Genomic DNA, 27,359 nt, shown 5'->3' with positions numbered 1-27,359 from the left:
TGCATGTACTAAGTCATGCCATGCTCGAGCAGCTGGTGACCAATCACAGTCTGGAGCAGAGTTATTAGACGGCGGCTTGCTGCGGGGTCTTGAACAAAGTAATGTAACTTCCCAAACAACCACTTCAGAGACTATCTGACATACCCAAAACTGCAAACTTCGTCCAATTTTTCACTCAACACAGCAGAAGAGATTTTACTCTCAATAATAACAAATTATTAACTGCATCTCACACACCAGTGGTAGCAGGCAAAATATTGGCTGATTCCAAAGAAAGGAGTTTGAGCTGCATGAAGGAGTCACTGAGCAGATGAAAACAGACCTGCAGCACCATCTAGCTGCAGATGAGAGGCGTTAAAACAGTATTTGGCGAATTTTTATGAATTCATTCAAAAGAAAGCAAGAAAGGATAAAAGTAACACAATTAGTAAAAAAAAAAACAGTTAATCAAGATCAAAATAAAGCTACGGAAACTTTTATTGATTGTATTTATTGATGCATGAGGTGAGAAGTTTTGCTCAATCACATTATTTACAATTTTAGTGAGGCAACACAGTAGGTAACTCGGTCTCCTACTTTCAAATACAATCAAAGTAGTTGTAAGAAAAACAAAAACATTGTTATGATAAAGTCACCAGATTTAGCTAAATAATTTCCCAATAATCATACTTGCATGTGCACAAGTACAGAGACCGTTCGGTGATTGATTCTATCAACATGGTTACCTGATGTTAACACATTAGGAAACTAATAGAGGTTTAAAATGTAATGTCAGGAGCTACATGAACTTACTGCCCTCTTGAGGCAAGAGAACGATCACTCGTAATTTTGCAGAAAAATCTTGAGAATAAATAATACAAATTCAAGTCTTGGGAGTTTAACAGTGCAGTTAAAAAAAGAAAAAAACAAAGCCTTCCCAAAACACAGGAAATATTTCCAAATGTCACATTTATACATTATAGCAGTATTTTTTGTTTATTTATGGTAATGACATCTTATAACCGCAGATGTAAAGAGAAAATTCAACTTTTTTTTTTTTTTAGCTTTTTTTTTAATTGTTTTTTTTACAAGTTCAAATTAAATACCAAGTTCAACAAGCTGTTGTGTCCCCAAAATCTTTGTTCCATTTGGTATACATATCAAGAGTTGCTGGGCTGACAGTGGGCTTAATGCGCTTCAGGGAATCCTCAAAGTCTTTCATCTTGATGTTACGCATCTGTATATAAAGACAAAACAAGCAAACAAATAAATACTGCTGCATAGTGGTTCTTAAAGAAGCAGAAAGGAAATATCTGTGGCATTGGGAATATAGTGTTACCTCACTAGCAGCCATACTTCGGACTTGGTCTGGACCCAACTCTGTGTGAAAGAAGATTTTTACATGAAAATAAAACTGCAGATTTAGCTCGTCACAGAAACTGAAATATACACCAGCGATACCATGATGTCAGGAGGACATCTTACCTCTGATTGGCCCAAGCGCTGCATCTTTCGCTAATGATGTGAGATCACTTCCTGAATATCCTGCACTTACTCTATCAAGGTAAATATCAAGGAATTAAAGCATGTCCACACAATAAATAATGGTGTAAAAGGCTTCATGGCATTTAAATATCAAACTCACTTTGCGAGAGAGGACAGCTCATTTTTGCTCAATGGACTCCCGTGCTTTTCCAAAAGGTTTTTCAGCAGCGTTAATCTTGTCTGGAGGAATGAAGTTACATGATATATATATATATATATATATATATATATATATATATATATATATATATATATATATATATATATATATATATATATGTATGTATGTATGTATGTATGTATGTATGTATGTATGTATGTATGTATGTGTATGTATATGTACACACACACACACACACACACACACAATAATTGCAATATGCATACCTCGGCGTCAGGCAGTGCCACATAAATCCTTTTTGGAAAGCGCCTGGAAAAGATGAATACGAGAGGAAAACTGCAGTCAGCTTTTAATAAATCATTAAAAAAGTACATAATGGTGCAGCATGTGGAGTTGCAGCATCTACCTCAGTACTGCTTCATCGAGCTCCTGAGGTCGGTTGGTCGCCCCCATTACGAGGACCCTGTGATCCCCCCCTGACTGCACCTGAAACCAAGAAGCATTGTTGTGAAAATGAAACCGTAGCTCCCCGAGATAACGGTGACTTCAGCACTCCGGAGCAGATGGATGAACACAACGTCAGAGGCTGCTCTCACCCCATCGAACTGAATGAGGAACTCGGTCTTTAGTCGACGAGAGGCATCATGTTCTCCCTCCCTCCTGTCACAGAGCAAGCTGTCAACTTCATCTGAATGAAAAACAGATGTTTTTTTAAATGAGCGGTATATTTATGAGATGCAATTTTGGGCGTTTGTTGCACATTTAGTCAATAACTAGACTATAATAATAATAATACGTAATACAAACCGATAAAGATGACAGAGGGCTGCAATTCTCTGGCAACTGCAAACAGTGCTCGGACAATCTTCTCGCCCTCTCCTAGCTGTGATGCGAAGACAAGAAAGATACAAAAAAAAAATGAAACACACGCACACATACACATACACAGACTACTAGGATAGTGTGGAAACCTGTTTCACACAAAAAGAGCACTAACAAGTGTTTTCTTACATATTTAGACGTCAAAGTGGCTGCACTAATGTTGAAGAACGTTGAATTCGACTCTGCAGCGACTGCTTTGGCCTAGTAGAGGAAGGCAGGGTTGCAATTAAAAACATACTACTGAGGCGGTTTGATCTTGATGAATGGCTGTGCTATGTTGAAGAGAACATTTTACTTACCAGCATTGTTTTCCCATTTCCAGGCGGGCCAAACAAAAGCAAACCACGGGCCGGCGTTCTCAGGCCGGTAAAGAGCTGAATGTATTAGTAGTAAAAAAAAAAAAATATGTCAATCTGAAACAGCAGAAATATAGTAAGCTGAGAAAAGATATTAAGGAGTGATCACCTCTGGTCTTAAGGCAGGGAGAATGACAATCTCTTGGAGTGCTTGCTTGGCCAATTTCTGCCCCGCAATGTCCTCAAAGGAGACAGATGTTCCACTGCAACGAACACAGGTTGTTTTTTTTATTATTTAATTTCCAACAACAGCAAAATGTGCAGTTGTTGTATTAATATTGCTTCTAAATAAATACCTATCGACAATTTCATTCATAATCAAGTTGGCATGTTTGCTGTCCACATTCTTGAAGTTTTTCATGTCCCTCTTTGGAGGTGGATTCCTAGCTGCGGGTTTCCCGTTTTGAGCTTTTCCAATCCGTGGGGTCACCTTAAGCAGGAACAAAAAGATCCAGAGAGCAGGAAACGCTTCATCAGAATCAGACATCTTTAAAACAATGACACAACTGGGCAACTAAATGGAATATTGAAATCACCTTTGGGTCAGTAGATCTGGTTGGGGGTCTACCAAAAGTGGGTCTGTTGTTGGTGGACACACCTCGCGCTGCATGCTGGCTTTTAGGCACAGGCTTTGGTTGTGGAGGACTTGAAGGTTTCTGTGGATCACTCCTTCTCTTCGATGCCATTTTCGCCTCTGTGAAGTGGGAACAGTATTCATATCAAGCATCACTTTTCCAGCTTGGATAATAATGAGTTGGCATGGCCAAGTCTAAACGACGATGCCACTTACCCAAAAGTGCGAGCCTATCCTTGGCCATGGTGAGGTTGGTGACCATTTTATCTTGCAGTCTCTTTGCTCTGTCATATTGCTCCCCTGCCAACAAAACGTAATGTGTGAGGCTACCGCTACTGTCACACCGTGTGCAAACAGACGGATTGTATACTACCTTGTCCCGTGATCTCTACTGCAATGCCCCTCTGAAGCTCAGCAATCCCCTTCTTGTACCACTGCACAGCCTCCTCTGTGTCTCCTGTCGGCACAGGGAAGAAGAGTGTGTTTATTACAAGCTGCCACACAGCACACTGTCTGCCTCGCACATCGTACACAAACCTGCGTCCGCTTCGTCGATCCTTAACGCCTTCGATACGTACTCAAACGCCTGTTTGTGGTAGTTTGTAATAACTTCCCCTCTGTCATTGCTCCTACTTGCCATTGTTTTTTGCCGACATTAACGTCACGCACGTTACCGTACCCGCCTTCGCCTAACGTTGAGCTGAGCTCGGTTCCAACCCCGCCGCGACACCGGATAACGGAAGTGTGGACGGTACCGTCTGTCCTCGGTTGTTACTCTGAGTTAGCCGCTTCTTTTTAAGTGTTTACGCTTGCTAGTAGTGCTCGCCATAACGCTCCGTTCAGAACCGACTGTATACAAGAAGAGGACGTAGACGTCATGACGTCAGCGATTGGTTTGCGGACTGACGTTTTGAAGCTTCGAGTTCAGTTTAGGCTGTCGCCATCTTGGATTACGGCCGTCGCCATTTTGACTTTTTGCAACCTGTGAACGGAAGTGAAGTAGAACAACGTCAAACACAAGGTAGCCCACCTTAAGGCATACACTGCTCTGTTATATTTTATTCTAAATGGGAATTTAATAATAATAAAATCCTTTCCAAATGAACACTTGAAACTATTGAGACTATGAACTCATGTTTACTACCTACTACCTCTAATTTACAGACGAATAACACAAACATAAACATGTAATATAATGAAAAGGACGATAATAAAAAGGTTTATGAACTTGAGAAGATTGGAATGCTGGCAAGTGGTTTTAGGAAAGTACCATGGGTTAACATGGACATATATAGGATGGATAAGCAAGGATAGGGTGCAACGTAATTTCCAGGACTATTTTTTAACATTATTGAAATAGTTTACATTGTTTATAGGGATATATTGTTAATTGTTAAAAGTTCATTGTTCGCTCCACACTCCGGAGCAGACGGTGGCGGCAATGCACCAAGCTGGATGCCAACGAGAAGACGAAGAAGAAGGTGAAGAAGAAAAAAAAGGAAGAAAAAAAAAACAGACAAACCAATAATCCTCTGATTCCGACAGTGACAGCTGTGGTTCTGTAATTTATCGTCTGCCTATACGATATCGGCACAATATACATTGTTGTATTTTATATTTTGTGCCTTTCCAAACTTGACAACAGCACCTGACTAACTGCCGTGCGCGTGTCTCATCAGCTCCCTCTTCCACCCGGCACATCGACGGCCAGCCGACGGAGCGGAGCTCGGTAGCCAGCTAACGCTAGCTCGGCTGTCTTTCCAGGCGAACTGCCCTTTGTCTTTAACGAGCAAGTCAGCCATCTGGGACCGCCGCTCTTCTGTTGTTAGTCGACACTCTTGCAAAAGACAGTTAAACTTCTGTTCGCCTGACAAAGAGTTCAGCAGACCAAGATAGGCGGCTTGGGAAGCAAGATGTCGAACCGAGTGGTGTGCCGAGAAGCGAGTCACGCCGGGAGCTGGTACTCCGCTTCGGGTAACTGTCAACACAACACCGCCCGTGTTAGCAGTGCTAGCTGTTGATTTGTGTCACGGTAGTCTGTTTTCCTGTCTTTGTTGTCTTTTTTTTATTTTATCTTGTGTAACAGTCGTTATCTTGAGGATGACATTTTTTTTAACCGTTTAATTCCTGTATTGCCACAGCTGAGGGTGACGGCTAGCGTCAGGCTGGTAGCGTCAACCCAGCTGGGGAAAAGTAGACTCGCTAACACAAGTTGGTGTTGACAGCCTCCTCTCTTTGGCCCCTCGGGTGCGTTGCTTGGCTGGAGCTTATTCAGCACTTCGCCTGCTCGGACTGTCGATGTATTTTTTTTCTAAAACCAGCAGACATCTGCTGCTCAGCGGGTTTTTTTTTGTTGACAAAGCTTTGCATAACTTCCCGGCCTATGATACCTGCTATTTCGCGAAATATGACATTTACGTGCCCAAAACGACTTGCCAGCAACAATTTAAAGTTAAGCCTCTCGTATTTGTGTGGTTTGGTTGATCTCGGTGAAGTTAGCGTTAGGTGCAGAGAGACAAGCTGCCATGAAACAAAGGACTGGGCAGGGCAGAAAGAGCTTCATGTAGCACCCCTTCCCCGCTTGTTAACGAGCTAGCTGCTGATTCCTTGTTATTTAACACTGAAATCCTGCCTGTTTATCCCTTTTTGAGAATGCCTTAATGTGTTGTCTGTAATGACAAAAGTTACTCTGATAATCGTGAACAAAAATATGTCCATAAGCGACAGCTGAAGGCAGATAGTACGTGAATCCACCACGATCTCGTTTTTTTTTTTTTTTACAAAACTAATTATATCGATTTTTGTCAGTTTTCCTGCAGACTTAATTAGATACATTAGTCAGCTGTGTTTGACTGATGTTGACGTGACGTCACCAGCTCTGGCCACTAGTAAATTCAAGTGAGATGGGCAGTAAACATGTTTATGATTGAGTTTGATTGTAAATGAAGTTTGTTTAACCTGGACCAGGAAACCGAAAACTCTAGAGATTGACCGTGAATTATTGTTATTATAATAACCACAACATAGTTCAATGACAATATTTAATCAACTACTATTGCCACACTTAGATTCCCCCATATGGATTATTTCAGTGACATATGACCTTAATTGTAGTGATCCATACTTGTAGCTTTGCTGTATCTGTCAAATCCTATTTGTATTAAACAGATACTTTCTGTTTTTCGTGCCGTCCCGCTATGTCATTCTTGCGCTTGGAAGGAAAAACCCAGTAATCTGAAATAAAGTTGTTAACATTTTTTATTTTTTTGTTGTTTTTAAATTCTACCTTTTTCAGGATCCCAGCTGAATGCACAACTAGAAGGCTGGCTGTCCAAAGCAGAGTCCACAATCAGACCAGCAAGGGCCATCATAGCGCCGTAAGGTCACGTTGAATACAATCTGAACATGTCAAAGGTATCTGAGAAAGCAGATTTATTCTAATTTGACATATTTTTTTTGGCTGCAGGCATGCTGGGTATACCTACTGTGGTGGGTGTGCAGCCTATGCATACAAGCAGGTTGATCCCACTGTTACGTAAGTCATTCAGTTTTCATCTCTATTCCTTACATAAGAAAATGCTTTGTTACTTTTTCTGATCTTAAATACCCCTCCCCCTCCTTCCCCCTACAGAGTGAACAGATTTTAGTTCAGATAGTAGAATATAGTGCTGGAGGTGTGCCTTTTTGTGAATAGAGTGAGTGAGATAAAATCCTGTTGCCCTTCAGTCGTAGGGTGTTCATCCTGGGACCTTCACACCATGTGCCCCTCTCCCGCTGTGCCCTGTCACCTGCAGAGATCTATAGAACACCTCTCTATGACCTGAGAATCGACCACAAGGGTATTCACTGTTTTCACTCATGACATTGTGATTTCTACTTTTTTGTGTGCGTGTTTGTTGCTCGATCTCAGATGTTATCGCATGCTAATGAGGTAATTCTTTCGGACCGTGTTTTAAGGGTCATGTGAGGTAGTAACATAACCAGTTTTGTTTGCAGTTCAGGTTTGTTTAGTGTAGAATGTAGTGCGTGTTTCCAAACACTGCCAAACAAAAAATGAGGCAAATACCTTTTTCTAGAAACACAAAAAAAGAAAAACAACCCAGAATTTGTTGCTTTGTCAATTATGAGGTTTTTCTCAGATAGACGCTTATCAGGGTACCCAAATTAAATGAGTGTGCAGCTCCAAAAAAAACGACTTAATCAGTAGACACTGTCATCATAACATGCACAAATTAAAGTGAAACTCACCTCTGTCTTACAGTTTATGCTGACCTCTGGAAAACTGGGTTGTTTGAGCGGATGAGTCTGCAAACAGATGAAGATGAGCACAGTATTGAAATGCACTTGCCTTACACTGCTAAAGCCATGGAGAGGTAATGCATATAGAAGTGGCATTCATTGAACTAAAGAATCAACACTATACACTAACTGAGGGAGTGGGATGAAGCTTTTTCTTAAAGGTACCTTGTGGAGTTTTCTTCTAAACAAACGTTATATTACGTAATAAACAAAAGGTTATATTTACATTCAGTTTCCAAACAAAAAACATTGTGTAAATCCTTGAGCTCCAACAAATGTGGTGAATGCATTTTCTTCCTCATAAAATATTAATTAATTAATTTTATTAATAGACGGATTTTAAATCCTGCATTATTTACTTTCATGTTTACTTACTAGCGTTCTTCTTCTTCTTGCCTGTCTTTGCTGTCAAATTCCAGCATATTTCGCTGTGTTACTGTCACTTGTAGATCTGTGCATTAGTGTGGCACCGTTGGCAGGAATGTGTGTCGCATTCTGTTCATTCTTTTCATTCTTTTCATTAACTTTCTCCACACATTGTTAACCAGCATCACATTGGTTCAAAGACACATAGGAAACGGGGTATGCATAACAGCCATCTTGTTGGGTTGGAAGGAGTATTCTTGGTTTAGAAAAGCAGGGATCAGGTAGTTGGAAGTGAACTAAGCACATTAGCTCAAGGTAATAAGGACATATTATGAATGTAGGTGTTGCATATAGGGTACAGAAGAGCAGCTTACCAGTAGTAGCTTATCATGTAGTGCACTGGCAGTTTGCCATTTGTTTTCAATGATAGATGCTCTACGGAAAATAAAACTGTATTAATGCAGATTTTATTTCCTCCTATGCCTATTGAATATCATTTTGACATGGAGGTGCAGTAAATGTACTCAAGTTGTTAGTTCAATAATCTGATGTTGCAGCCACAAAGACGAGTTTAGCATCGTCCCTGTGCTTGTGGGTGCCCTGAGTGAGTCCAAGGAACAAGAATATGGGAAGCTGCTCAGCAAGTACCTGGCAGACCCTTCCAACCTATTCATTATCTCGTCCGACTTCTGCCACTGGGGTAGGTATCGACAAAGAAAAGCATTGAAAATGACACCCGTGCTCAGAGAGTCTTCTGTCAAAAGAGTGTTTTTTGATCTGATCTTTTGTATTTCTCTTTTTCTAGGTCAGCGGTTCCGCTACACATACTATGATGAATCTCAAGGGGAGATCCACAGGTCTATCGAGCATCTTGATAAAATGGTAACCGCTGAGATGCATTTGAATAAAAAAATATATATATTTATGAAAAGATTATCATTAGCCACAAGCACAGTTATAGGAATCCAAAAGCTTGTTATCTTGAACACAATTTACAGAAATGACTGCTTTTCTAAATTATATTGAGAAAGATAACAAAACAATATGGAAACATGACCTTTTTCTCTGCTTCTGAAGGGGATGGGCATTATAGAACAGCTGGATCCCATGTCTTTCACCAACTACTTAAAGAAGTACCGCAACACAATCTGTGGGCGCCACCCGATTGGAGTGCTTCTAAATGTAAGTACCACAGAAGAAGAGCCTCGCCAGATGTTCCACTAGTTAACGTTATGTAGACCTGATGAGAGTTCAATCGACTATTTGCTAAACTCTGCCTTTTTCGTTACATGCGTTAGTTGGGACAAATACCTCCTGAGACGAGACGTGCTATCCTTTTTGCCCAACTAAGTGCACCTGTTACTGTTTTGCAGGCCGTGGCTGAGCTGAGGAAGTCTGGTTTAGAAATGGACTTTTCTTTCCTGAACTACGCCCAATCGAGCGAGTGCAGGAACTGGCAGGACAGCTCCGTGAGTTACGCTGCTGGGGCTCTCATCGCTCATTGAGGTCGACTTTCGCAGCGCCGCTGTCCTGCCCTTACTGTCTATCGCCATAACCCGACCCAGACTCCCTCCCTCTCCCCCTACCTCCCCGGTTACGCCCATTATTTGCAGGAAGGACCTAGACACTCAAAGCCAATATAGTCTTCTTTTTCTGTCCCTGCCTCAGCGCTCCTCCGCCTTTCTCCAACCTCCTCTCAGTTTTGAAGTGTTTCTCAGAGCTTATGGTTGAAATAGTTAGCTTGAAGTGCAGTTTTGAGATCACGGTGGTGCAAATGGTTAGAGAATAAAGGAAAAGTGTGTATGATTTTGTCTCAGAATAAGCGTTGTGAGGAGGAGCTCTTACTAGGGTTCAGTCCCATTTCATGTTTTCCTGACAAAACAATGGATTTGAGTGGTGATAATTCAATCGTTACATTTGGGCTCTTGGCAATCTGTGCTCATGTAATTTGTCTCAGAAATGAAAAATAAAACTTGCGGATCTTATGGAGCATTTAGAAATTTTGCCAGATAAAGCTGGAATGAGTATTGTGACTACCTGCTTCATTCAAGACTGTGTTATCCGTAGTTGCGTCATTGCTCAACATGTTGTAGTTGCTAACAAAGGGCTGCACCCAAAAAAAAATCACTAACTCCCCCCACTGTACAAACCAAAAACATTATTCTCTTACTTTATCCAATGTTATCTTTAATTCATATTTTACTCCTTTTTATTTCTCCCTTTTAACAGTAGTTTTATTAGACGTGAACGTATTTACTCAAGTAGTGTGTAGATTTGAGCAAAAGCAGTGTTGTCGGTTAAGCTCTAAGGCCAGCAACATCATCTGCCCAATACATTTTTTCCAGATTCCAATTATATGCCTGTAGCATGAGAGACATATTTTGCGGGGGGCCAGAATCCAGTTGTGGGTACTACAGAGTGTAATCAAAGCTGGATATTGTGTAAATTACTCCAACACGGACACCTCTAGTCTTTGTTTACACTGTCACCTTGAATCTCTGCAGTTAATGAGTTGTTAGAAGATTTGAGGGAACATTATTTTTGCTAGACTTGTAGAAAATGTCTTTTGTTACACATTCAGTTCTGTAAGAGCAGCGACGTCCACCTGATCTGCTTAAGTGGTTATTAGATCTGTTCACTACGTAATCTACATCTGTTTGTGTGTTGATACATTTTGATTTAAGAATGCCAAAAGCTATTGGGAAAATATGAGTCATACCTATTGTAAAGGTTTTCTTTCCAGTGTGGTTGTCTCAGAGTGTATAGTTTCACTTGAGTTGCTCTCAAGGCAGTAGAGTATCATTGAGACACGGTTAACAAAAAACAAGTAATAGATGGCCTGAGCCCTAAGATCAGCTCAAAGTTATCATGCTTTTCTTTAAGGTTTACAGATCTTATGGAGAAAAGAGACAGTTTATCCTGGTTGTATTTTGGAATCTATTAAAAAAAGAATAGATATTTACTGAATAAAATGTCAAGCACGAGAGTCACTTTTAATAACTGAAGAAAAGAAGGCTTTTTTTGTTTTTTTTCGCAAAGTAATATGCTATGTGGTCCTGCTGCCTGGAATTATCTAAACATTTTTCATATTTTCAAAGATTAACAAACGGCGTACAAAAGCTGAATGCAAAAACACAATTATCCAGACTGCCAGTATGGGTTTTTAATGACAACATGACACGCTGTCTGCTGATATTCTAATATCACCGACTGACTTTAACTGACGCGGCCCTCTTCCCATTGGTCAGTCCCTCTCTGCACCATAAGAGGCATCACACTTAGCATTTATGCTCCAATGTCTGGCTGAAAGATGAATCCTTCGACCTCTGACGCTATCTCGAGGGAAAAATGGTAAAGCATGACACACTGTGCTCTTGTGCCTTTTATCACCGTTGCACATAAAGTGTATTCTCACTGTTTAGTCTTATTTTAGTTTAAATATTTTTTAGTTGTTCCACCTGTACCCGACTGCTTTCCCAGTGCTCAGCAACGTGTCCAGCTCACCCAGCGCTCCAGGAGTGTGACCTGCTCCCCCTCATCTGTTGGTGGAAAATAGCACCAACAGTTCTCTCCTCTCTCCAGCAGGGGGTGGTGTTCTCTTTTCTCCAGCTCACCTCATTCCTGTAGAAAGAGAAAGGCTGAACCTCAACACTGTTCAATTTCTGTTTGTGGATTTTTCTTTGTCTTTTAAAAATGTGTTTTGTTTTGCGTAGAGAACGGGAACTTACATGTCACAAACCTAAAGTATACTAGTTAACTACTCCCCCAATGGAGTTTTTTTTATCTCAGGTTCCACTGACAAAGCATCCCAAAAGGTTCTTCGGATAAAGCCGTGGATTCATGTTACAAAACAAGTAAAATGTACTGAAAAGCGAGTCTGCTCTGGTGTCTGGTTCTTCAAGTATTTACTTTAATAGAAAACTACAGATATACTTGTTACATGCATGTCATTGTTTAATCACTGCCTTAAATGTGCATGTGTATTATTTATAAGTATGCCTCTCACGTATTCAGCAGATCAAGCACAGCATGGTAGTTTGGGTGTAAAATGTGCAATTTTCAACTATGTAGTTGTAAAACGAGTGCAGTGCAGTAGTGCACATGCTAATGTAGAAATCTGTTGTAGAATATAGTGTAACTACTGTTTTTCCAGTGTATTTAGGGTGGAGACAAGTAAGACTGTCACCAGCAGAGGGAGCCAGAGGACTGAAAGACATCTAGTGAAAGAAACAGTGCCTTCACTTAAAAAAAAAAAAACAACTCTCCAGATAAAACAGCATATTCTATGTATATATATATACTGATAACTTACAGCCTACCTTCTATGAGGGTTTTAATTGTCAGTTTTTTATGAAGATAGGTGTTGATTCAACTTTATACACGGTATGTGTTGCTTTTGAACAGCATTGCATATTTTACAGGGAGGTGTTTCCATTATTTAGCTCACACTTTTTTTTATACTCAATATTTAAAAAAAAAGCTACATCCTCCAAAAATAATCAAATTGAAGCAACACCTCTCTGAAACGGTTTCAACAAACACTGAACAGTACCATAAACTGGTCATTAAGTGTATGAGTGAATATGCACAAAACCACAATAGATGACGTGAGGCTGTAAATCTGACCACCTGTAATTCAAGCTTTTTATTCTGACCTCTGTCTCCAAACAATACAGATAGCATAATGTCCTACAACTGACAATTAACTTGTGGCAACTTGTATTTGTATTGTCCTATTTAGATTAAAATTGTTTGGCTGAATGTTCAGGATAATTAGTTTCACTCGTACATGAACATTTAATTTGACTCTACACATGTATGGTTATGAAGTCGCTATTTGCGACCACATGCGGACTTCGCTCCAATGAGAAAGAGACAGCTCTTCAAGCCGGAGCGCTCATTCCAACGTGGAAAGGATAACAAGCAACATCACCTCAAGCAATGTTTGTACCCACGCTGTGAGAAGGGGAACACTTGCATTTCAGCTCCTGACCCGCCTATCCGTTTGGGAGGAGTGAAGCCCGTTTAAATCCATTTTAAAACTCCATACGGACATTTAAGATCAGTGATAAGAGAAGATAAGGCGCTATGCACTGCCACGAGGACTTGGTCAGCTATCTCAGCTGTGGGATGATCCTGACGGGACTCGGACACTTGGTTTATCACAAGAAGATACAGACCTCCTACGGGCGCCACATGGGACTCCGTCCTCCGGGGCGGACGGTCCCAGCCAGGCGGGCCTGGTTCCTCCAGGAGATGCCGGCGCTCTTGGCCCCGCTGCTGCTGACGCTCACCGGGCACAGAGCCTCCAGTGCGGGGAAGTACCTGCTGCTCGGGACCTTTTGCACGCACTACTTTCAAAGGTGAAAGCAAAGACGAGCCCAGTTTGGAGCCTTTCATGTGTATGTGAATTGGAAAAGTGAAAATGCACTTTTAAATATATCGTAGTGGTTGTAGTGTCATTAAAAATGCAATATTTCACTGTCAGGAGAACAGCTTTTTCACAGTGGATCATACTAGTTTGTCCTCATGTTTCCTAATATATTTAGTTTTATATTGTCTTTTGCTTATAGAATATTACCACACCTTGAATTTCATATATTGACTTATTTCTAATATTTGTCTCATACTTACTTGGCCTGCTTTTATTGTGAGCATGACAGGTATACGATGTGCGGTATGATGAGTGTAACTTATATATATATTTTACTTTGACAGAACACTAAATTGTGGTATTGTCTCTAATCATGTTTCTATTGTATATCTACTATGTACAGTATGTGCAGAGATACTGCAAAGAAAACAAATCTGTTGATTTTAATCATGTAAAGCGACTTCGAGAATTTTGAAAAGCGCTATATAAATAAAATGTATTATTATTATTATTATTATTAACAATAATAATAATAATAAAAGCGAACCAAGTAAAAAAAAACAACCTTCAAAACGAGACAAAAAAAGGAGCTTTGGAAAGAAGATTTCCCGCTGGTATAACCAGAAGGACAAGACACTGAAATATATTGGCACCATGGCGGTTTTTTTTCCTGCAATTACATGCTAAAATATTCACACAACATCTCTCCCCGTCTGTTTTCTTTGCATGTACCAGCATGGATAAAATGTACTGTAACCCCCTCACCGTCCCACCTGCTGTCTCTACTATTGCTTCACCAATCACAGGGTGTTTGTCTACTCAGCGCTGACCAGAGGAACACCTTTCCCACTGAGCATGATGGTGGCAGCAGCCGTGTTCTGCTCACTCAACGGCTTGCTGCAGGGCCACTATCTGCTGCACTGTGCCCAGCTGGACGATGGATGGTCAGCTGACTATCGCTATAAAACTGGTAGGCGCAATATTAAGTCTTGGCTTTTAAAATTTCATAGAAAAAACAAAACCGAATGATCATTGTATGAAAAGAAACATTGAACATTTAAAAAATAAATGAAGATACGATTTTCTTTTTTTCTTTAGAGTTTATAATAAATCACCTCTGGCCAGATCCTTATGGTTGTTGCACCACTTTTGTTTAATTACTGTGCATATGCACATACTTTGCATTTTATTTGTTTAATTTCCTAAATTAAGACACTGCTGTTTTGTTACATAATTTCCCCTTGGCGGATGAGTAAAGTATACATCCATCCGTCTATCTTTTTCTAGGCTTACTGCTGTTTTACATGGGAATGGCTATTAACGTACATAGTGACTATATTCTGCGCAACCTGAGGAAACCAGGGGAAGTGGTCTACAAGATACCGACAGGTAGGAAACAAGAGATCCCACCTGAACAAGCGCTCGTCCACTCTGGGCTTGGAGTGACCTGCTCTTCTTCTTCTTCTCCTACAGGAGGCCTGTTTGAATACGTGTCTGGTGCCAACTACCTAGGAGAGATAGTGGAGTGGTTTGGCTATGCTGTCGCCACCTGGTCCCTTCCAGCTCTCTCATTCGCAATGTTTAGCCTGTGTTTTATTGGACCACGAGCCTATCACCATCACAGGTGCCTAACAACTTATAGTACATGCACTCGCCTGCCCAACTACCTCCACATGACCATGCCGTTTCTGAGTGATGGTTGTTACCTTCTGCTTTTGTGTTGCAGGTTTTACCAAGAGAAATTTAAAGACTACCCCAAGTTACGAAAGGCTTTAATTCCATTCATCTTCTGAGAGAAAAAGAACCTGACTATCATCTTGTAAGAGCAGAAAATAACTCGAACCAGCAGCCAAACACCAGCACTGTGTGAGAGTCTGTTTCCTGTTACTATTGTATTTTTAAACAGAAATTATAACCTTTTTACTGCACAACAATCTGTTTTGGTTTTACTTGCAGTCCTTGTCAGGAACCATTATGCATTTTTTAACTGTTCAACTCTTTCTATTAAAACTGTTACGGGGAAAACAACTTTCAAAAAGACATTGATGCACTTGGTGTACATATGAATATATTTTGTGATACGATACACATGTTTATTTTTATACAGATACGAGATGTACAAACTGTAAAAGAATGCATAGCAAATGTCAAATCTCATCATTTTGAATGTAACTGGGCTCTAAATTTCAATTTGTCTGACATTTGACATATCAAAACATTATGATCATGGAGGCACTTGTGAAACATTTAAGTGCCGGAGGTTGTTCTTTGTGTTTTCATAGTTGTCAGGTTGTGAAATGATTTCACCAAATCAGGTTTGGACTGGTAATACTTTGGCTGTAACACAATGTCATGGAAAAAAAGGAGGGTAATTATGAATTGCTTGGAATGATGTTGGCTAAAAACTATGTGGCAACTGTGCAGCACCACCTCGTGCTGACTGAAGACAACTGCAGCAGAAACATGCTGCTTTGAAACACAGTGGATCAGAAAAGACGTATAGTTGGAGGCCAAACCCTACAATTAGCAGCACGCTGGTTCCCTCGACAAAAAAAAAGCCAGTGGGATTTTTTTAATTGGATTTTGGATTATTGCAGAAAATATAATCTGTGGCAAACACAAGTTCATGATAGTTAAACATGTTGCAAGATAATCTTCACAAGATACGTTTTGGGTTGAAACCTCCACTGCACAACATGAGACTCGTCTCTCATCTCATGTTAAAATATTACAATTACACAGAAAAATAGCATTCGCTACAAGACATGTTTGTTGTCAAAACCAGAACCAATCGGCTCTTGATTGGCACTTGAGCTTGTTGGATCAATGTTGCCCATGTGTGCATGACGGGATCAAATAAAAAAAAAACAACCTTCAACTCTGTAGCGTAAGCTGTTGTATATTGTAGAACCAAACAAACAGTCTCAATCTCTTCAGCTTGTGTTAACCACAGACCTTTTTTTTTAGTTGGCATCTCACCGAAAAATCCATCCCATGAGACAAGGGAACAGGAAGTGCCAAAACACTAACTAATTTTAAGGTTTAAAGACTCATTCCTGCTGCACTCATCTGATAAAGAGTTAAATATGTATCTATTCTCTCAAACATCATATCATCCTCAACAAAGAGGTCAATCCCAAGACAACCACATACAGAGGTACGCTGGTTCCACCGACTGACACCAGGATTCAGTTTTTTTACACAAAACAACGTCAACACCTCATGTTGAAATGGAAAATAACTTTTGAAAAAAGAAAAAACAGCATTCATTCCTCATTTTGATCAACACAAACTATGAAGTTTAAATCCGGATAAAAGGCCCATTCTGCTAGTTCATATCTTGAATTAGATATCGCACATCCAGTGCAAGATTAGCAGTTTCCACGGCAACTTGCAAGGCATTGACTTTCGCCGTGAAGGAGTCGAGCACGCGTGGCCGAACAGCTGCATCACGAGACGGAGGCGCAGGTGAGAAGTGCGGGTAATTAGCGTTGAGGTAAGTCCACCTCTGATTCGGGCTACTTTCCATCAGTCCACAGCCACAGATGCTCGAGCTCTCCTCCCCCATGTGTCCTTTCATGAGATCTGCCGGGTGAGTCCAGCGGTGAGCGTGAGTCAGATCCATGAGCGAGTCCCCGCCGTCGTGCTCCAGCGCTGCGGCCACAGACTCCAGAGAGCGACAGAAACTGTCCACGCCGCGAAGGTGCTCCGTCTGCGAGCACCCGAGGGCTGATACGGTCTCTGGGACTTCTTTCGTGCTCTGAGAAATGAAAGTAAGACCACAATGACGACACGTTGTAATCGCGGCCGTGGCCGACGACGAGGTCACCGAGGTCACGGTCTCTCTTCATCTGAATGATGCGAAAACCTCCTCAACGGACAGCAATCAATAAGACGCCTAACTCTGGCGGTGAAGATGTGTCGGGTGACGTAACTGGAGAAAGAGAGCGTGTGGCTGTCACTGAGGTGTCTTCACAAATTAAGCCTGAGTGCACATTTGTGTTGCTATATGACACACAAAATGATATGACTAATATAATATATATATACTATATAATAACACATAATATACTAATATGTGTTCAATACCACACAGGAAAAACAGAGGAGTAATTTTTCCAGAGGTACTATTATTTTCCTCTAAAGGAGTAATATTTCATCATTTTGGAGCGTAAATGCTAGCCGTAGCTAGTAAAGTAGAAGCAAATTTTCTGAATAAATTCTATATTGGGAGTAAAACAGCTTGACCACGCCCACCACAGTTCCTTAAATTTTATTTCTGCCACAATGAAACGTCTCACTACACTGTAATAGGCTGATGGTTTAACGGACGGAAGAAAGCTGAATGGTGTCCAATCCAACTCTATACAGAATTCTATATAGAATTTAATTTAATTCTATATATAATAATATTTTTTTCCCATTTGAGTTGTCAGACGATCTGTAGGGCATACTGCCACACTAGCACTGTGATAATGTAATGTGCAGCACACTGTAGAGCAGGTAGATTATTTCTCTTTAAATACAATGACTTTATTCTTATTAATTTGCAACTTTACAACAATGTGGGATGTGTTTTGAATGTGCAAAAGGGTTTTAAACAAGAGCAGAAATTCCACTGAAACACATTGACATTGGATCTCACCTCGTGTCTGATGTAAGCAGCCAGGTGGGTCTCTGTGCACCCACCTCCAAGTAAGGCGGATGGTTCTCTCAAGGTGAGCCTCAATACATGTTCAGTCTTCTGGCACGCCACCTTCAATGGTCACACGAACAAAAAATGAACACATCAGTTCATCCGTCGGGTTGGCCTCACATTAATGGACATTCCAAGCTGATGTGTGTGGAAAAGCACTGGTAATCGTTTTTCATGTACTGCAGAATAATTGTATTTCTAGCCTGTAGTGACGTTACACCAATTGAGCTTCATGAGGCCTTATATCAGGGGTGTCAAACATACGGTCCGCAGGCCGGATCCGGCCCGCGAGAGGGTCCAGTCCGGCCCGCCAGGGTGTCCAGTCCAACAGAAGAAATAAATAAATCATAATAATAAAAAGATCAAAATTAGCAAAGCTAGGATTTAAACCTCTGATCCTCTGCTTGTAAGACAGACTTGCAAACCATTGATCCACAGTCGCAATTGATCTGAGCACTGATATTATTGTCTCGGAAGTCGTTAAAGACGGATTACGTCAGGAAAGTGGCGTCACAAACGTGTCACAAAGCGAGGGAATCTGCTGAGGACAGCCCAGGCAGATAACCAGTGGGCTGATGTCTGACTGTTTGGTCTTTATGTTTCTAGTTGAAATATCTTAAAATAGTGTTTATCATCATCACCAATGATTTAAACATAGAGAAATAATGTCGTTATTTATGCGTTATTATGCTGTAATTTTACTGGTCTAGGCCCAATTGAGATCAAAATGGGCAGCATGCGGCCCCTTTACTAAAATGAGTTTGACACCCCTGCCTTATATTATCAATCATATCTCTTCATTTCTGCTTGTTGTGCATGGGTGACCAAATCAGTTTTACATCCTTCCATACATGTCTCTCTCTCTCTCTGTATCATACCTTCAGCTCACTCAACATAGTCTCGTTCCTGTGGCAGAGGATCATCGTGCAGATGGACGACTCCCCTGAAGGTTGTAAATGCAGCATCGTTTTGGATCCAAACTGCTTAACACTGAAATTCCTCACCTGCCCATAGGCCCCGGCTGGGATGGTGGTGTGCAATGTGGCCACAGGTCGAGCACCTGTCGGTTAAAGTAGACAGAACTTTAGGACCACAAACACAAACACTTGAAAAAATGCAAAAATGTCAAAGCATTTAAGTAGCTTCACAATTGGATCAAAATCTAATCGTTTATATATAAATGCTGCAACTACTTGTTTCAGTGCTCCAATGATGATATTGAGTGAAATCTTCAAACCATTTGGCATCTTTGGGACATCGTCACACATTTAAATCCCCGTGGTCTCTGAGCTCGTCTATAATTATATTATTTCGAAGCTATGGGCTCAGGACATTTAGAGGCTTACCCGTCAGCTGAGCGAATGGCTCCATGAGAGTGATTCCCAGTCTCTCTATCACAACCACGCCATGACTCTTCAGGTACTGCTGCACCACCGGATGCACGACCTTCTGGCACGCGCAGAGCTTCACCTCATCCTTTACCACCCGCTTGCCGAGCTCCAGGAGCTGATCCAGTATCTGCAAGTCCGTGTCTGCACCGGGGTGCACTTCAATCGTCCCATCTCCCAGTTCAGCAAGGTCTCCGGCAAGAGACGCACTGAACAGCACCACGCGCAGTGGATGGGAGAGTGGGCTCTCCAACCCGTCCACGCGCAACACGTCGGGCGCGTCCACGAGCAAACCTGGAAACACTGCAGAGTTTAGCACAGGGTGGCCTTCAACGGAGACGGTCACTATTTTACCGAGAGTGACTTCCCCTGGGCTCTGACAGGGAACGGTCAGCAAAAAAGCTCGTACAGCCAATTTGCTGACGTGAAGTGCCTCCTGCTCCGTGAGCGCGCACGCTGGTTTGCTGGAGATAACGCCGCGCGCCAAAGCGACAAGGCTGTGACTGCTGCAGAAGTCAAGCTTGACTTTACAACCGCAGTCCTCTCGTTGGAGGTAACTGGTGCACAACCCCAGCAAGTGCGTGTTCACTCTGATGGCCACGCTGCCACTGAGGCCGGACCGTGTCGCGTGCTCGATGAGGGATAAACAAAGAACCGCGGCAAACAAACCGCAGTCACTGAAGCGGGAGACGTGGTTGAGGATGGAGGTTTTGATCAGATTGATAAAAGGCTGCGAGGACGAAATGGCTGGGAGGAGAACGGATGAGGTGGAGGTGGTGACGACGTGTCCTCCGATGTTGTTGTGGACTTGTTTGAGTCTCCCCGTTGGGCCAAAACACGACTTCAGAAGCTGCCTCAGCAGGTGGAGCTTGTTACAAATGTCGGTGTTGTCCAGAGGCAGGTCCGTACAGACAGATGGAGACTTCTTGACGAGTCGAGACATCACTGAAGCAGACACGTCTCAGAGCAGCTTAATAAAACCACTGTCGACAGACTGTGGCTTCTCGTAACGTTAGACAGTGAGTTTACTTTTAAGTGGAAGCTCTTTGGCAAACTTTGATAGGAATTGACACATTGCGTCCTCCACAGTAATCGCTTTTGCTCGCACAAGACAGTGAGACGCCCTTGACATTGCCTGGCATAAATTAAATAATTTTATGATATACTATTTGAATCTTATTTATATATTACACCCAAACATAATAATTAATGTAGTTTTTACTATTTTGTTGACTATTGTATGATAAAACAACTTGATGTTGTTACATTTCGACAACATTATTTTGAGGTCAGTGCAGGCTCTTTCAACGCGCACCTCGTTTCCATGGTAGCGCGAACAGCGTTAGCGGAGCGGGGTCCTACTTGATAAACAGTCGCATTCTCTCTTCCATCTGAAACATGGCCGGTTTTACGACAGATTCTCCCTCAAACTCCGTAATTCCACAGTCAGCCTACTGCAGTTTTCTCAAGTCGTTTTGAAAAACTACGCATCGCACTGTTTTTTTTTAGCATTTTTTGGACTACAAACTAAATGTGACGTCATCTCCTGCCGCCTCAACGACTAATCCATTCAAATCTGTTGGCGGTACGTGTATGAACTCTGTTGTGCATTTTTGTATTACACGTTTGTACTGACGTTAGCAACGTTAATCATTCGTCTCGTGAGCCGAGACAGCTGTTATCTGTTGAACTGATGTTAGCTAATAACTGATAAATGAGCACAACTTGTTTAGGTTAGCGTTAAAAACCCTAATAAATGTCTGTAAGAAATGTAATGCTGTGTAACTAACTACTACCATACCTACCGCTTTATCTCCGAGATAGATGAATAGCACGAGTCTATAATAAGGCAGTTAATCCCTTGGAAAGGTTGTAAACTTCTTCCTTATTATTTGTTGTGTACATTATAAACTCCCACGTGTGTTGAATCTGTGACTATAAACTTGTTTCAGGTGTAACTAGCTGACTGCTGTGTGCCCTTCAATGGCTCCTCTCAAATTTGTTATTAAGGTAAGCCAGCATTTAATATGTAGCATACAGCGCCTTGTAATAGAGTGTTGAATTAATTGGATATTATGTCTATTGTGGCGTTATATTCAACAGTATTGTATAACATTAAAATGTTCGCTCTTTACGTTAACTCCTATTACAAATCCAGCCTTTACATCAGTTGTGTAAGCTGAGGTTGAACATACAAAGAGCAAAAGCGCCACCATATTTTCAAGAAGTCATCGTTTATCTCAATATTTACATTTAATGTATTTTTCTGAAGTGTTTTGGGCAAGTTCTAATAACTTAAAAAATATTTTTTAAAATTTAATCTGCTCAGAACCTTCCTCAGTAAACATTATTAACCGCTGATGCACCAATGCACGGTACATCGTAAATACTGCCATTACGTTAATTTCTAACGTATTTATTGCAATTGTGGGCGTCCAGTTTAGCATGAACCCATTGACAAAGGAAGATGATCTAATCAGAAAAAAAGGCTATTATTAAAACACATGTCATTCATATTATTTAGTCCTATTTGTAGGTGCTTTGTGAACATCTATAAGCAGAGAGGGGGTGGGTGCTTTTCAGTGATCACAAAGGCTCACTTAAAACACACATGAAATGCACACAAGATAAAACTACGGAGCCTACTAAATAATAGAAATAATTTGCATTTGATAAAATCTTTTCAGGTGCTGTTGACAGCAATCACAACACTTTTTATTGTTATTGTTACTAAGAACTGCTACAGACACTAGTGACAGCAATTGGTCTATGTTAAACCAGCTGTTGGGCAGTATGGGGAAAACAATGCAACACTGAATGCTTAACAATATTACGCTGCATCGCCCTCTACGTTTGTTTTGTCCTTCTCAGTAGTGCATTATTTGGCCACTAGAGGGAAGTACAGGTACATGTTGCAAGTGTCTTGCCTTCACATTTTGACATTATCATTCATCCTTTAGATTATGACAGTTATTTAAAGTTTCTGGTCACTTTTTGCAAATCCCTACCGACTGCCTCCCCGAGAGCCTTTTGTTAATGGACACAGCCTTACAGAGCAAGGGAAACTCTTTCTATTAAAAAGCCATGCTGTTCATCCTCAGTCTGATGTTCTGTCAGGAATAATGCACATCAGATGTTTTTGTTAAGTGCAGGAAAAGCCACTGGTCTCTCTTTTGTTGATGTTTCATTTATTGAGAGTTTTGGATGAGGCTGCAGACATTTGCACTGATCTCTTACATCCTCCATAATGCCATGTGTGCCTAGTTGACCAGATATTGCATTCACTCCCTTTATTTGTTTCATATGCATGCCTGCATACACCCCTCCACCACCCACCCACACTCTCATGGTTGTGGGAGAGTAAAACCCTTTAGGTTCACGGAGGGTTCCTTCCCACTGGGCACATAATGATACTGTTGTGTTACTCTGCCTGAGAAAATGGACACAGATTCTACCATGCTTAACCAACTGACCACAAAACAAGTACAGTATGTTAGAGGGGATTAAACAATAGCATTCAAGGCACTACCCTGGGCTCCTCTTTCGCAAAACAAACGCCACTTTTTTTTTAATCATTAAATTTACTTCCAAGGATTTTTAAGAACAAACATCTGCAGAGAGACATTGTTTTCACAAAGGCATTATCTAAACTCAGTTTGACGGCTTGCACAGAGCAAAGATCATTTTTCAATTATGAGTCAAGTTCTTGGATTCACCATAACATGTTTAGTAGGCTGTGCACCAGGTTTATTTTTTATGTTTTCTTTCTCTGACAATGTTTTCAAAGTAGCTCCCTCCCTGGTCTGTGAGACTGCAGGAGGTGCTGGTATGCTCCTTTTTAAATAGGCTTAAGTCAATATAGTGACCTGCCACTTCTCAGACCTCCCGAAAAAGGGCCTGCAGGCTAAAACACTGATCCACCAAAGCGGTTGCTGTCTGCCAGGACATTACCGCTGCAGAGCCCTGCAATCTGCCTTCTATTAGCAATATGCACTGCTGACTTTCTAACCATCTACTGTAGTATGTTAAAACCAAAATGTTTTTTAAGAATAAATAGACTGAGGTATCACAGAGCAGTTTAATGTCAGATGTTTATGTGCTGTTTAGTGTTGTTGTTGTTGCGATGCAGATGACCTCACATCAGAGCACACATCTTGCCTCTGTACAAAATCATTGCAGTTTGATTGGAAACATTTTGACACTTTTCCACTTGTGCAAATGAAAGTGACAAGAATACAAATTTAAAAAAGCCTCCTTCTATCTCAGCATTGACCTGCATTGCTGGTCAAAATATGCATGTTCTAATGTTGTAATCTCACTCAGCCTGCTGTTTCTCAATAACTTCTGAGATTTGTTTGCTTAGTGTTACCTGAATATATTCCTGTCTGTTCTTGCTGCTGGAATTCCACTCCTGGGTTGTGTCTCTCTTTTTTTTTATTACCGTCAAATGAAAATAACTCAGGTGTGCTCACATCCACTTGAATGAAGGGAGCAATTGCACACAAAACCCTTCTGAGAACTATCTGAAAATTACATTTGCGCCAATAATAATCAAGTCTCAGGTTCCTCCGCTCAGTATCTCGCTGTTAGAAAAATTGGAAAGAAGAATTTTTTTTCATAAGGGGAAACCCAGGTGACTCACAGTACAGAGAGAGCTTGGGAATGAGGGCAAATAAAGCCTGAGAGCAAGATTGTCACACCCACAGATCTAAAGAGCTCCCCTGGGTTCCTTGCAGACGTTCAGAAAAAGAGAGAGGGAGAGGGAGCAAGAGAAAGTCAGAAAAAGAGAGAGACAAAGGGGGAGTGGGAGAGATGTAAGTTTTATTGAGTGAGACCGCATCTGCTGCCCCTTCTTTCCCAATGTAAACATCTGCGGCTGGTTAGTGTTAGCCTTTGAGCTAAGTGCAGTCCGAAAAGGTCTGGTTCTTTTACGGCGCGATAGCAATGGCAAAGGGCAGCGAGGTGGGGAGGTGGGCGAAGCTGCTCAAAAAGTTTGGGCCTGTGCCCAACTTGGAGCAGCACAGGCGGGAGGATGGAGAGCAGGGTCTGGGAGAGAGATAAGGGAAGGTAGAGTGTTTTGGGAACTAAGAGTGATAAAGACCAGAAAGGGAAAGGAGCTGTCGGTCGGTTTGAGTTGGTATTTGTTTATTCAGACTGAAAATATGGAGGTATTTTCTCATGTTGTGCTGTGTGGACTGTGGGCAGCTTTGGTCTCAGGTGTTAGGCAACGGGTTTAACAGCCCTCCCCCCCTCGCCCCCGCCTGCCCTCCGCTCCCCCCAACAGGTCACGGTTATCAGATTGGCAGTGGGGAGAATTAGGATAGCGAAGTTGAGCTGAGCCTGCAGGAAGACTCGGCCCTTTTCAAACCCTGTGTGACAGCGTACAAAAGATGGCACAATAAAGGATTTGGTATTAAGTAGCGCTCCTTGCCGCCTCTCATTCAGCCTTCGGCCTCTGTTCCTAGCTCTAAAAGGCCTGAGCAGGACGGGGAACAAAGCAGTGCTGGCCCACTTTAACATGTATGAAAGGAGTAACTTCCTCTAGAATTTGGCCCTTTTAACAAACCTTTCTTTGCAACAACGGCGGCAGTTGCACAGAGTTTTGCCATAAATGAGTCAAAGCAAAGAACACAAAGTAGGAGGGCTCATGAATTTGATAAATAATTATGTAGAGTTAATGAAATCCGATGGGGTCCTGCTGATGGTACTGTATAGAGTGTGTTGGAGATAAAGGCATGTGTGGTAGTATTTGGAAGTTGTTAGTTTTGTTTGTTTTTCACTATTTCATCGAATATATTGGATTTTCTTTTAGGCACTTTCAAATGGCTTTACTCAAGGAAGACGAGGTTCTTGTGATCGGTATTACTGCCTCTCAAAAGTGCTAGGCGGCTTACAGAGATCTCACCAAAGAGTAGCTTGGGGTCATAGTTCATGGCAGAGTTCAGACTAGAGAACCACTGGTCACTCTTTGTGCTTCGAGCTGACAAATTTAGACCACATGATGTGATTGTAGTCTGAGCCTTTGTGTAAAGTTAGATTCTACTGCTTTCTTCTCTTATTTGCCACAATCAACACAAACTTCCTTTTATCCAAACTCTGATGGCTGTGCCTAAATCGTGCAGTTTGGACTTTAAAGATTGAACAGTGAAATTTGACCCTGCACCAAATCCAGTTTTGCTGAACAAATTATTTTTTATATTAGCGTAATTGCATTAACTTACTGACAAAATCCCCCTATTTCTTAGAAGCTCTGGGGATCACATGCTGTTTTTGTGTAAGAGGCAGACCAATGTTTATCATTAATGTCCAGTTCCCAGTTGAGTCTCGTCTGCTGCTCTAATGTGATAAAGGTAAGTTAGTCCAAGGCTTGCTAGATGTCTGGCTTCCAGCCCAAAAGACAGACTAAGTCTGAAGCCACTTTATGGGATTCACCCTCCTGCGTCTCCATAAGGGCTGCACTTCATACACAGCTCCCTTCATTCCAGGATATTGATCAGATTAACCTTATGTGTCGCTCTTTTGAGCTCGCATTAGCTTGTGTAATTTTGAGCGATGTACCCGACAAGACTGATCTTGTGGTCCTTCTCAGGATTATCAGGAGTGGCTACAATATTAGAAATGCGCAGCATTATAAAACATTCCGATGCCACAACCGTTAACTATGCACACAACCATTCCACGGAGGTACGTTTACATTTCTCTGACACATATATATTTGTATACATACATCATTTAAAAAAAACATCACTTGATAAACTGGTTAATTTACATTTAAATGCGTACCCGATAAACTGGCACCTCATGCACGGTGGCAGCGTATATGATACTACAACTGTGAAGCTATTCAGAGGGCTAAAAAATCAGAGCATATAGTCAGGATGCCCAAACATTTACTGCGTGTGTGTGTGTGTGTGTGTGTGTGTGTGTGTGTGTGAGTGTGTGTCAAGTCCAATCCCAAGAAACCACTGTGGGGCTCATCCGTGAGTCGGTCCTGTGTTTTGATTGACGAGGTCGGACCCTCTGTTGCTCGGCTTTCCCACACGCTGGTAATTGTTGGAGGCAGTCAGCTGAGGCCACCAGTCATCCGTGGACCGCTGTGAGACAAAAGGCAGAGGATGGGGAGAATACTTATCTGGAGGGACGAGCTGATTCTGACAGGCGACATGCATACATTTTATACATGATGAGCTTGCACAAAAGGAGGGGCTCTGTTCTGGTCCATGGCATACTGTTGTCTTTGTGAAAGCATGTTTTTATGGAATGAGTATTGTTTATAATGTGGTAGGTTTGTACAGAAACTATTTAGTATTTAACAGTTTTTTGTTTGAGCTATAATCACATCTTGAAGTGTGGACCACTGTCGTGCCTTTTGTTCTTTGATATTTCAAGATATGGATTGATAAGGCAGGAGATCACAGTTTAATTAATTGCCTATAACAGACTTAGCATAACATTCATATACCACTAGTTTTGGTAAAACGGACGCAGAGACTTACTTGGGTACAAGATGGCAGACATTCAGGCTTTAGGACTTGACATATCCTGCAGAAGAACAGTGCCTGAATTTACTGAAAAATTCGCCAATCAGCCATATGGGGGCGCCCTCCCCTCTAGTTGACCCGCAAGTACAAGTAAGAAGCAGCTTCCCTTCAATTGTTATTACAAAAAGACAATGAGAAAGACAAATGCTCTCATGGGAAAGAAAGGAAAAACATTTGTCAGCTTGATCTGCGCAGAGCCAGTACTTAGCCATTTAACGTCACTTGATGAAAGGTTCTT

The 27,359-nt window shown here is 41.5% G+C and overlaps 5 protein-coding genes across 11 annotated transcripts in view; 3 read left to right on the top strand and 2 right to left on the bottom strand.

The window, feature by feature from the left end:
* Positions 1–474: 474 nt before the first annotated feature.
* On the bottom strand, positions 475–4,430 carry spast (spastin). The gene is made up of 16 exons (XM_068567480.1): positions 3,995–4,430; positions 3,831–3,914; positions 3,674–3,757; positions 3,420–3,577; positions 3,180–3,313; positions 2,993–3,086; positions 2,827–2,901; positions 2,657–2,728; positions 2,453–2,528; positions 2,242–2,333; positions 2,052–2,131; positions 1,912–1,954; positions 1,625–1,704; positions 1,465–1,535; positions 1,319–1,359; positions 475–1,216 (listed from the first exon to the last, which is right to left on the bottom strand). The coding sequence occupies exons 1-16, from the start codon at positions 4,095–4,097 to the stop codon at positions 1,091–1,093; spliced, it is 1,413 nt and encodes a 470-aa protein (XP_068423581.1). The 5' UTR covers positions 4,098–4,430; the 3' UTR covers positions 475–1,090.
* On the top strand, positions 4,332–10,151 carry memo1 (mediator of cell motility 1). 4 transcript variants are annotated; one of them, XM_068567483.1, is made up of 10 exons: positions 4,332–4,478; positions 5,137–5,431; positions 6,753–6,834; positions 6,924–6,992; positions 7,184–7,296; positions 7,719–7,830; positions 8,680–8,822; positions 8,928–9,004; positions 9,200–9,304; positions 9,496–10,151. In XM_068567483.1, exons 2-10 carry the CDS (start codon positions 5,371–5,373, stop codon positions 9,625–9,627), a joined length of 894 nt encoding a protein of 297 aa, XP_068423584.1. In that variant the 5' UTR covers positions 4,332–4,478; positions 5,137–5,370; the 3' UTR covers positions 9,628–10,151. The 4 variants fall into 4 exon arrangements, with proteins under 4 accessions (XP_068423584.1, XP_068423583.1, XP_068423582.1 ...); XM_068567482.1 differs by lacking the exon at positions 4,332–4,478 and adding an exon at positions 4,843–4,938; XM_068567484.1 differs by lacking the exon at positions 4,332–4,478 and adding an exon at positions 5,000–5,018.
* Positions 10,152–13,045: 2,894 nt separating this feature from the next.
* srd5a2b (steroid-5-alpha-reductase, alpha polypeptide 2b) lies at positions 13,046–15,729 on the top strand. 2 transcript variants are annotated; one of them, XM_068567143.1, is made up of 5 exons: positions 13,046–13,485; positions 14,303–14,466; positions 14,784–14,885; positions 14,970–15,120; positions 15,223–15,729. In XM_068567143.1, exons 1-5 carry the CDS (start codon positions 13,211–13,213, stop codon positions 15,287–15,289), a joined length of 759 nt encoding a protein of 252 aa, XP_068423244.1. In that variant the 5' UTR covers positions 13,046–13,210; the 3' UTR covers positions 15,290–15,729. The 2 variants fall into 2 exon arrangements, with proteins under 2 accessions (XP_068423244.1, XP_068423243.1); XM_068567142.1 differs by having other exon boundaries at positions 14,784–15,120.
* Positions 15,489–20,633, bottom strand: mkks (MKKS centrosomal shuttling protein). 2 transcript variants are annotated; one of them, XM_068567139.1, is made up of 4 exons: positions 19,539–20,633; positions 19,071–19,252; positions 18,142–18,252; positions 15,489–17,256 (listed from the first exon to the last, which is right to left on the bottom strand). In XM_068567139.1, the coding sequence occupies exons 1-4, from the start codon at positions 20,521–20,523 to the stop codon at positions 16,825–16,827; spliced, it is 1,710 nt and encodes a 569-aa protein (XP_068423240.1). In that variant the 5' UTR covers positions 20,524–20,633; the 3' UTR covers positions 15,489–16,824. The 2 variants fall into 2 exon arrangements, with proteins under 2 accessions (XP_068423240.1, XP_068423242.1); XM_068567141.1 differs by having other exon boundaries at positions 19,197–19,252.
* A 316-nt stretch (positions 20,634–20,949) lies between these two features.
* The window catches only part of slx4ip (SLX4 interacting protein), a 31,350-nt gene continuing 24,940 nt past the window's right edge, over positions 20,950–27,359 (top strand). The window contains exons 1-3 of one of the 2 annotated variants that reach the window (XM_068568328.1): positions 20,950–21,165; positions 21,405–21,449; positions 21,533–21,590. In XM_068568328.1, the coding sequence (XP_068424429.1) occupies positions 21,564–21,590 (27 nt within the window). In that variant the 5' untranslated portion in view covers positions 20,950–21,165; positions 21,405–21,449; positions 21,533–21,563. The remainder of the gene's footprint in view (positions 21,166–21,404; positions 21,450–21,532; positions 21,591–27,359) is intronic. The other variant, XM_068568327.1, reaches the window with a different exon arrangement.

The sequence above is a fragment of the Clinocottus analis genome, unplaced genomic scaffold (assembly GCF_023055335.1).
Source record: "Clinocottus analis isolate CAN_PGR_092001 unplaced genomic scaffold, fCliAna1.0.p SCAF_8, whole genome shotgun sequence".
NCBI lineage: Eukaryota > Metazoa > Chordata > Actinopteri > Perciformes > Cottidae > Clinocottus > Clinocottus analis.
This window is presented reverse-complemented; position numbering and strand designations above follow the sequence as displayed.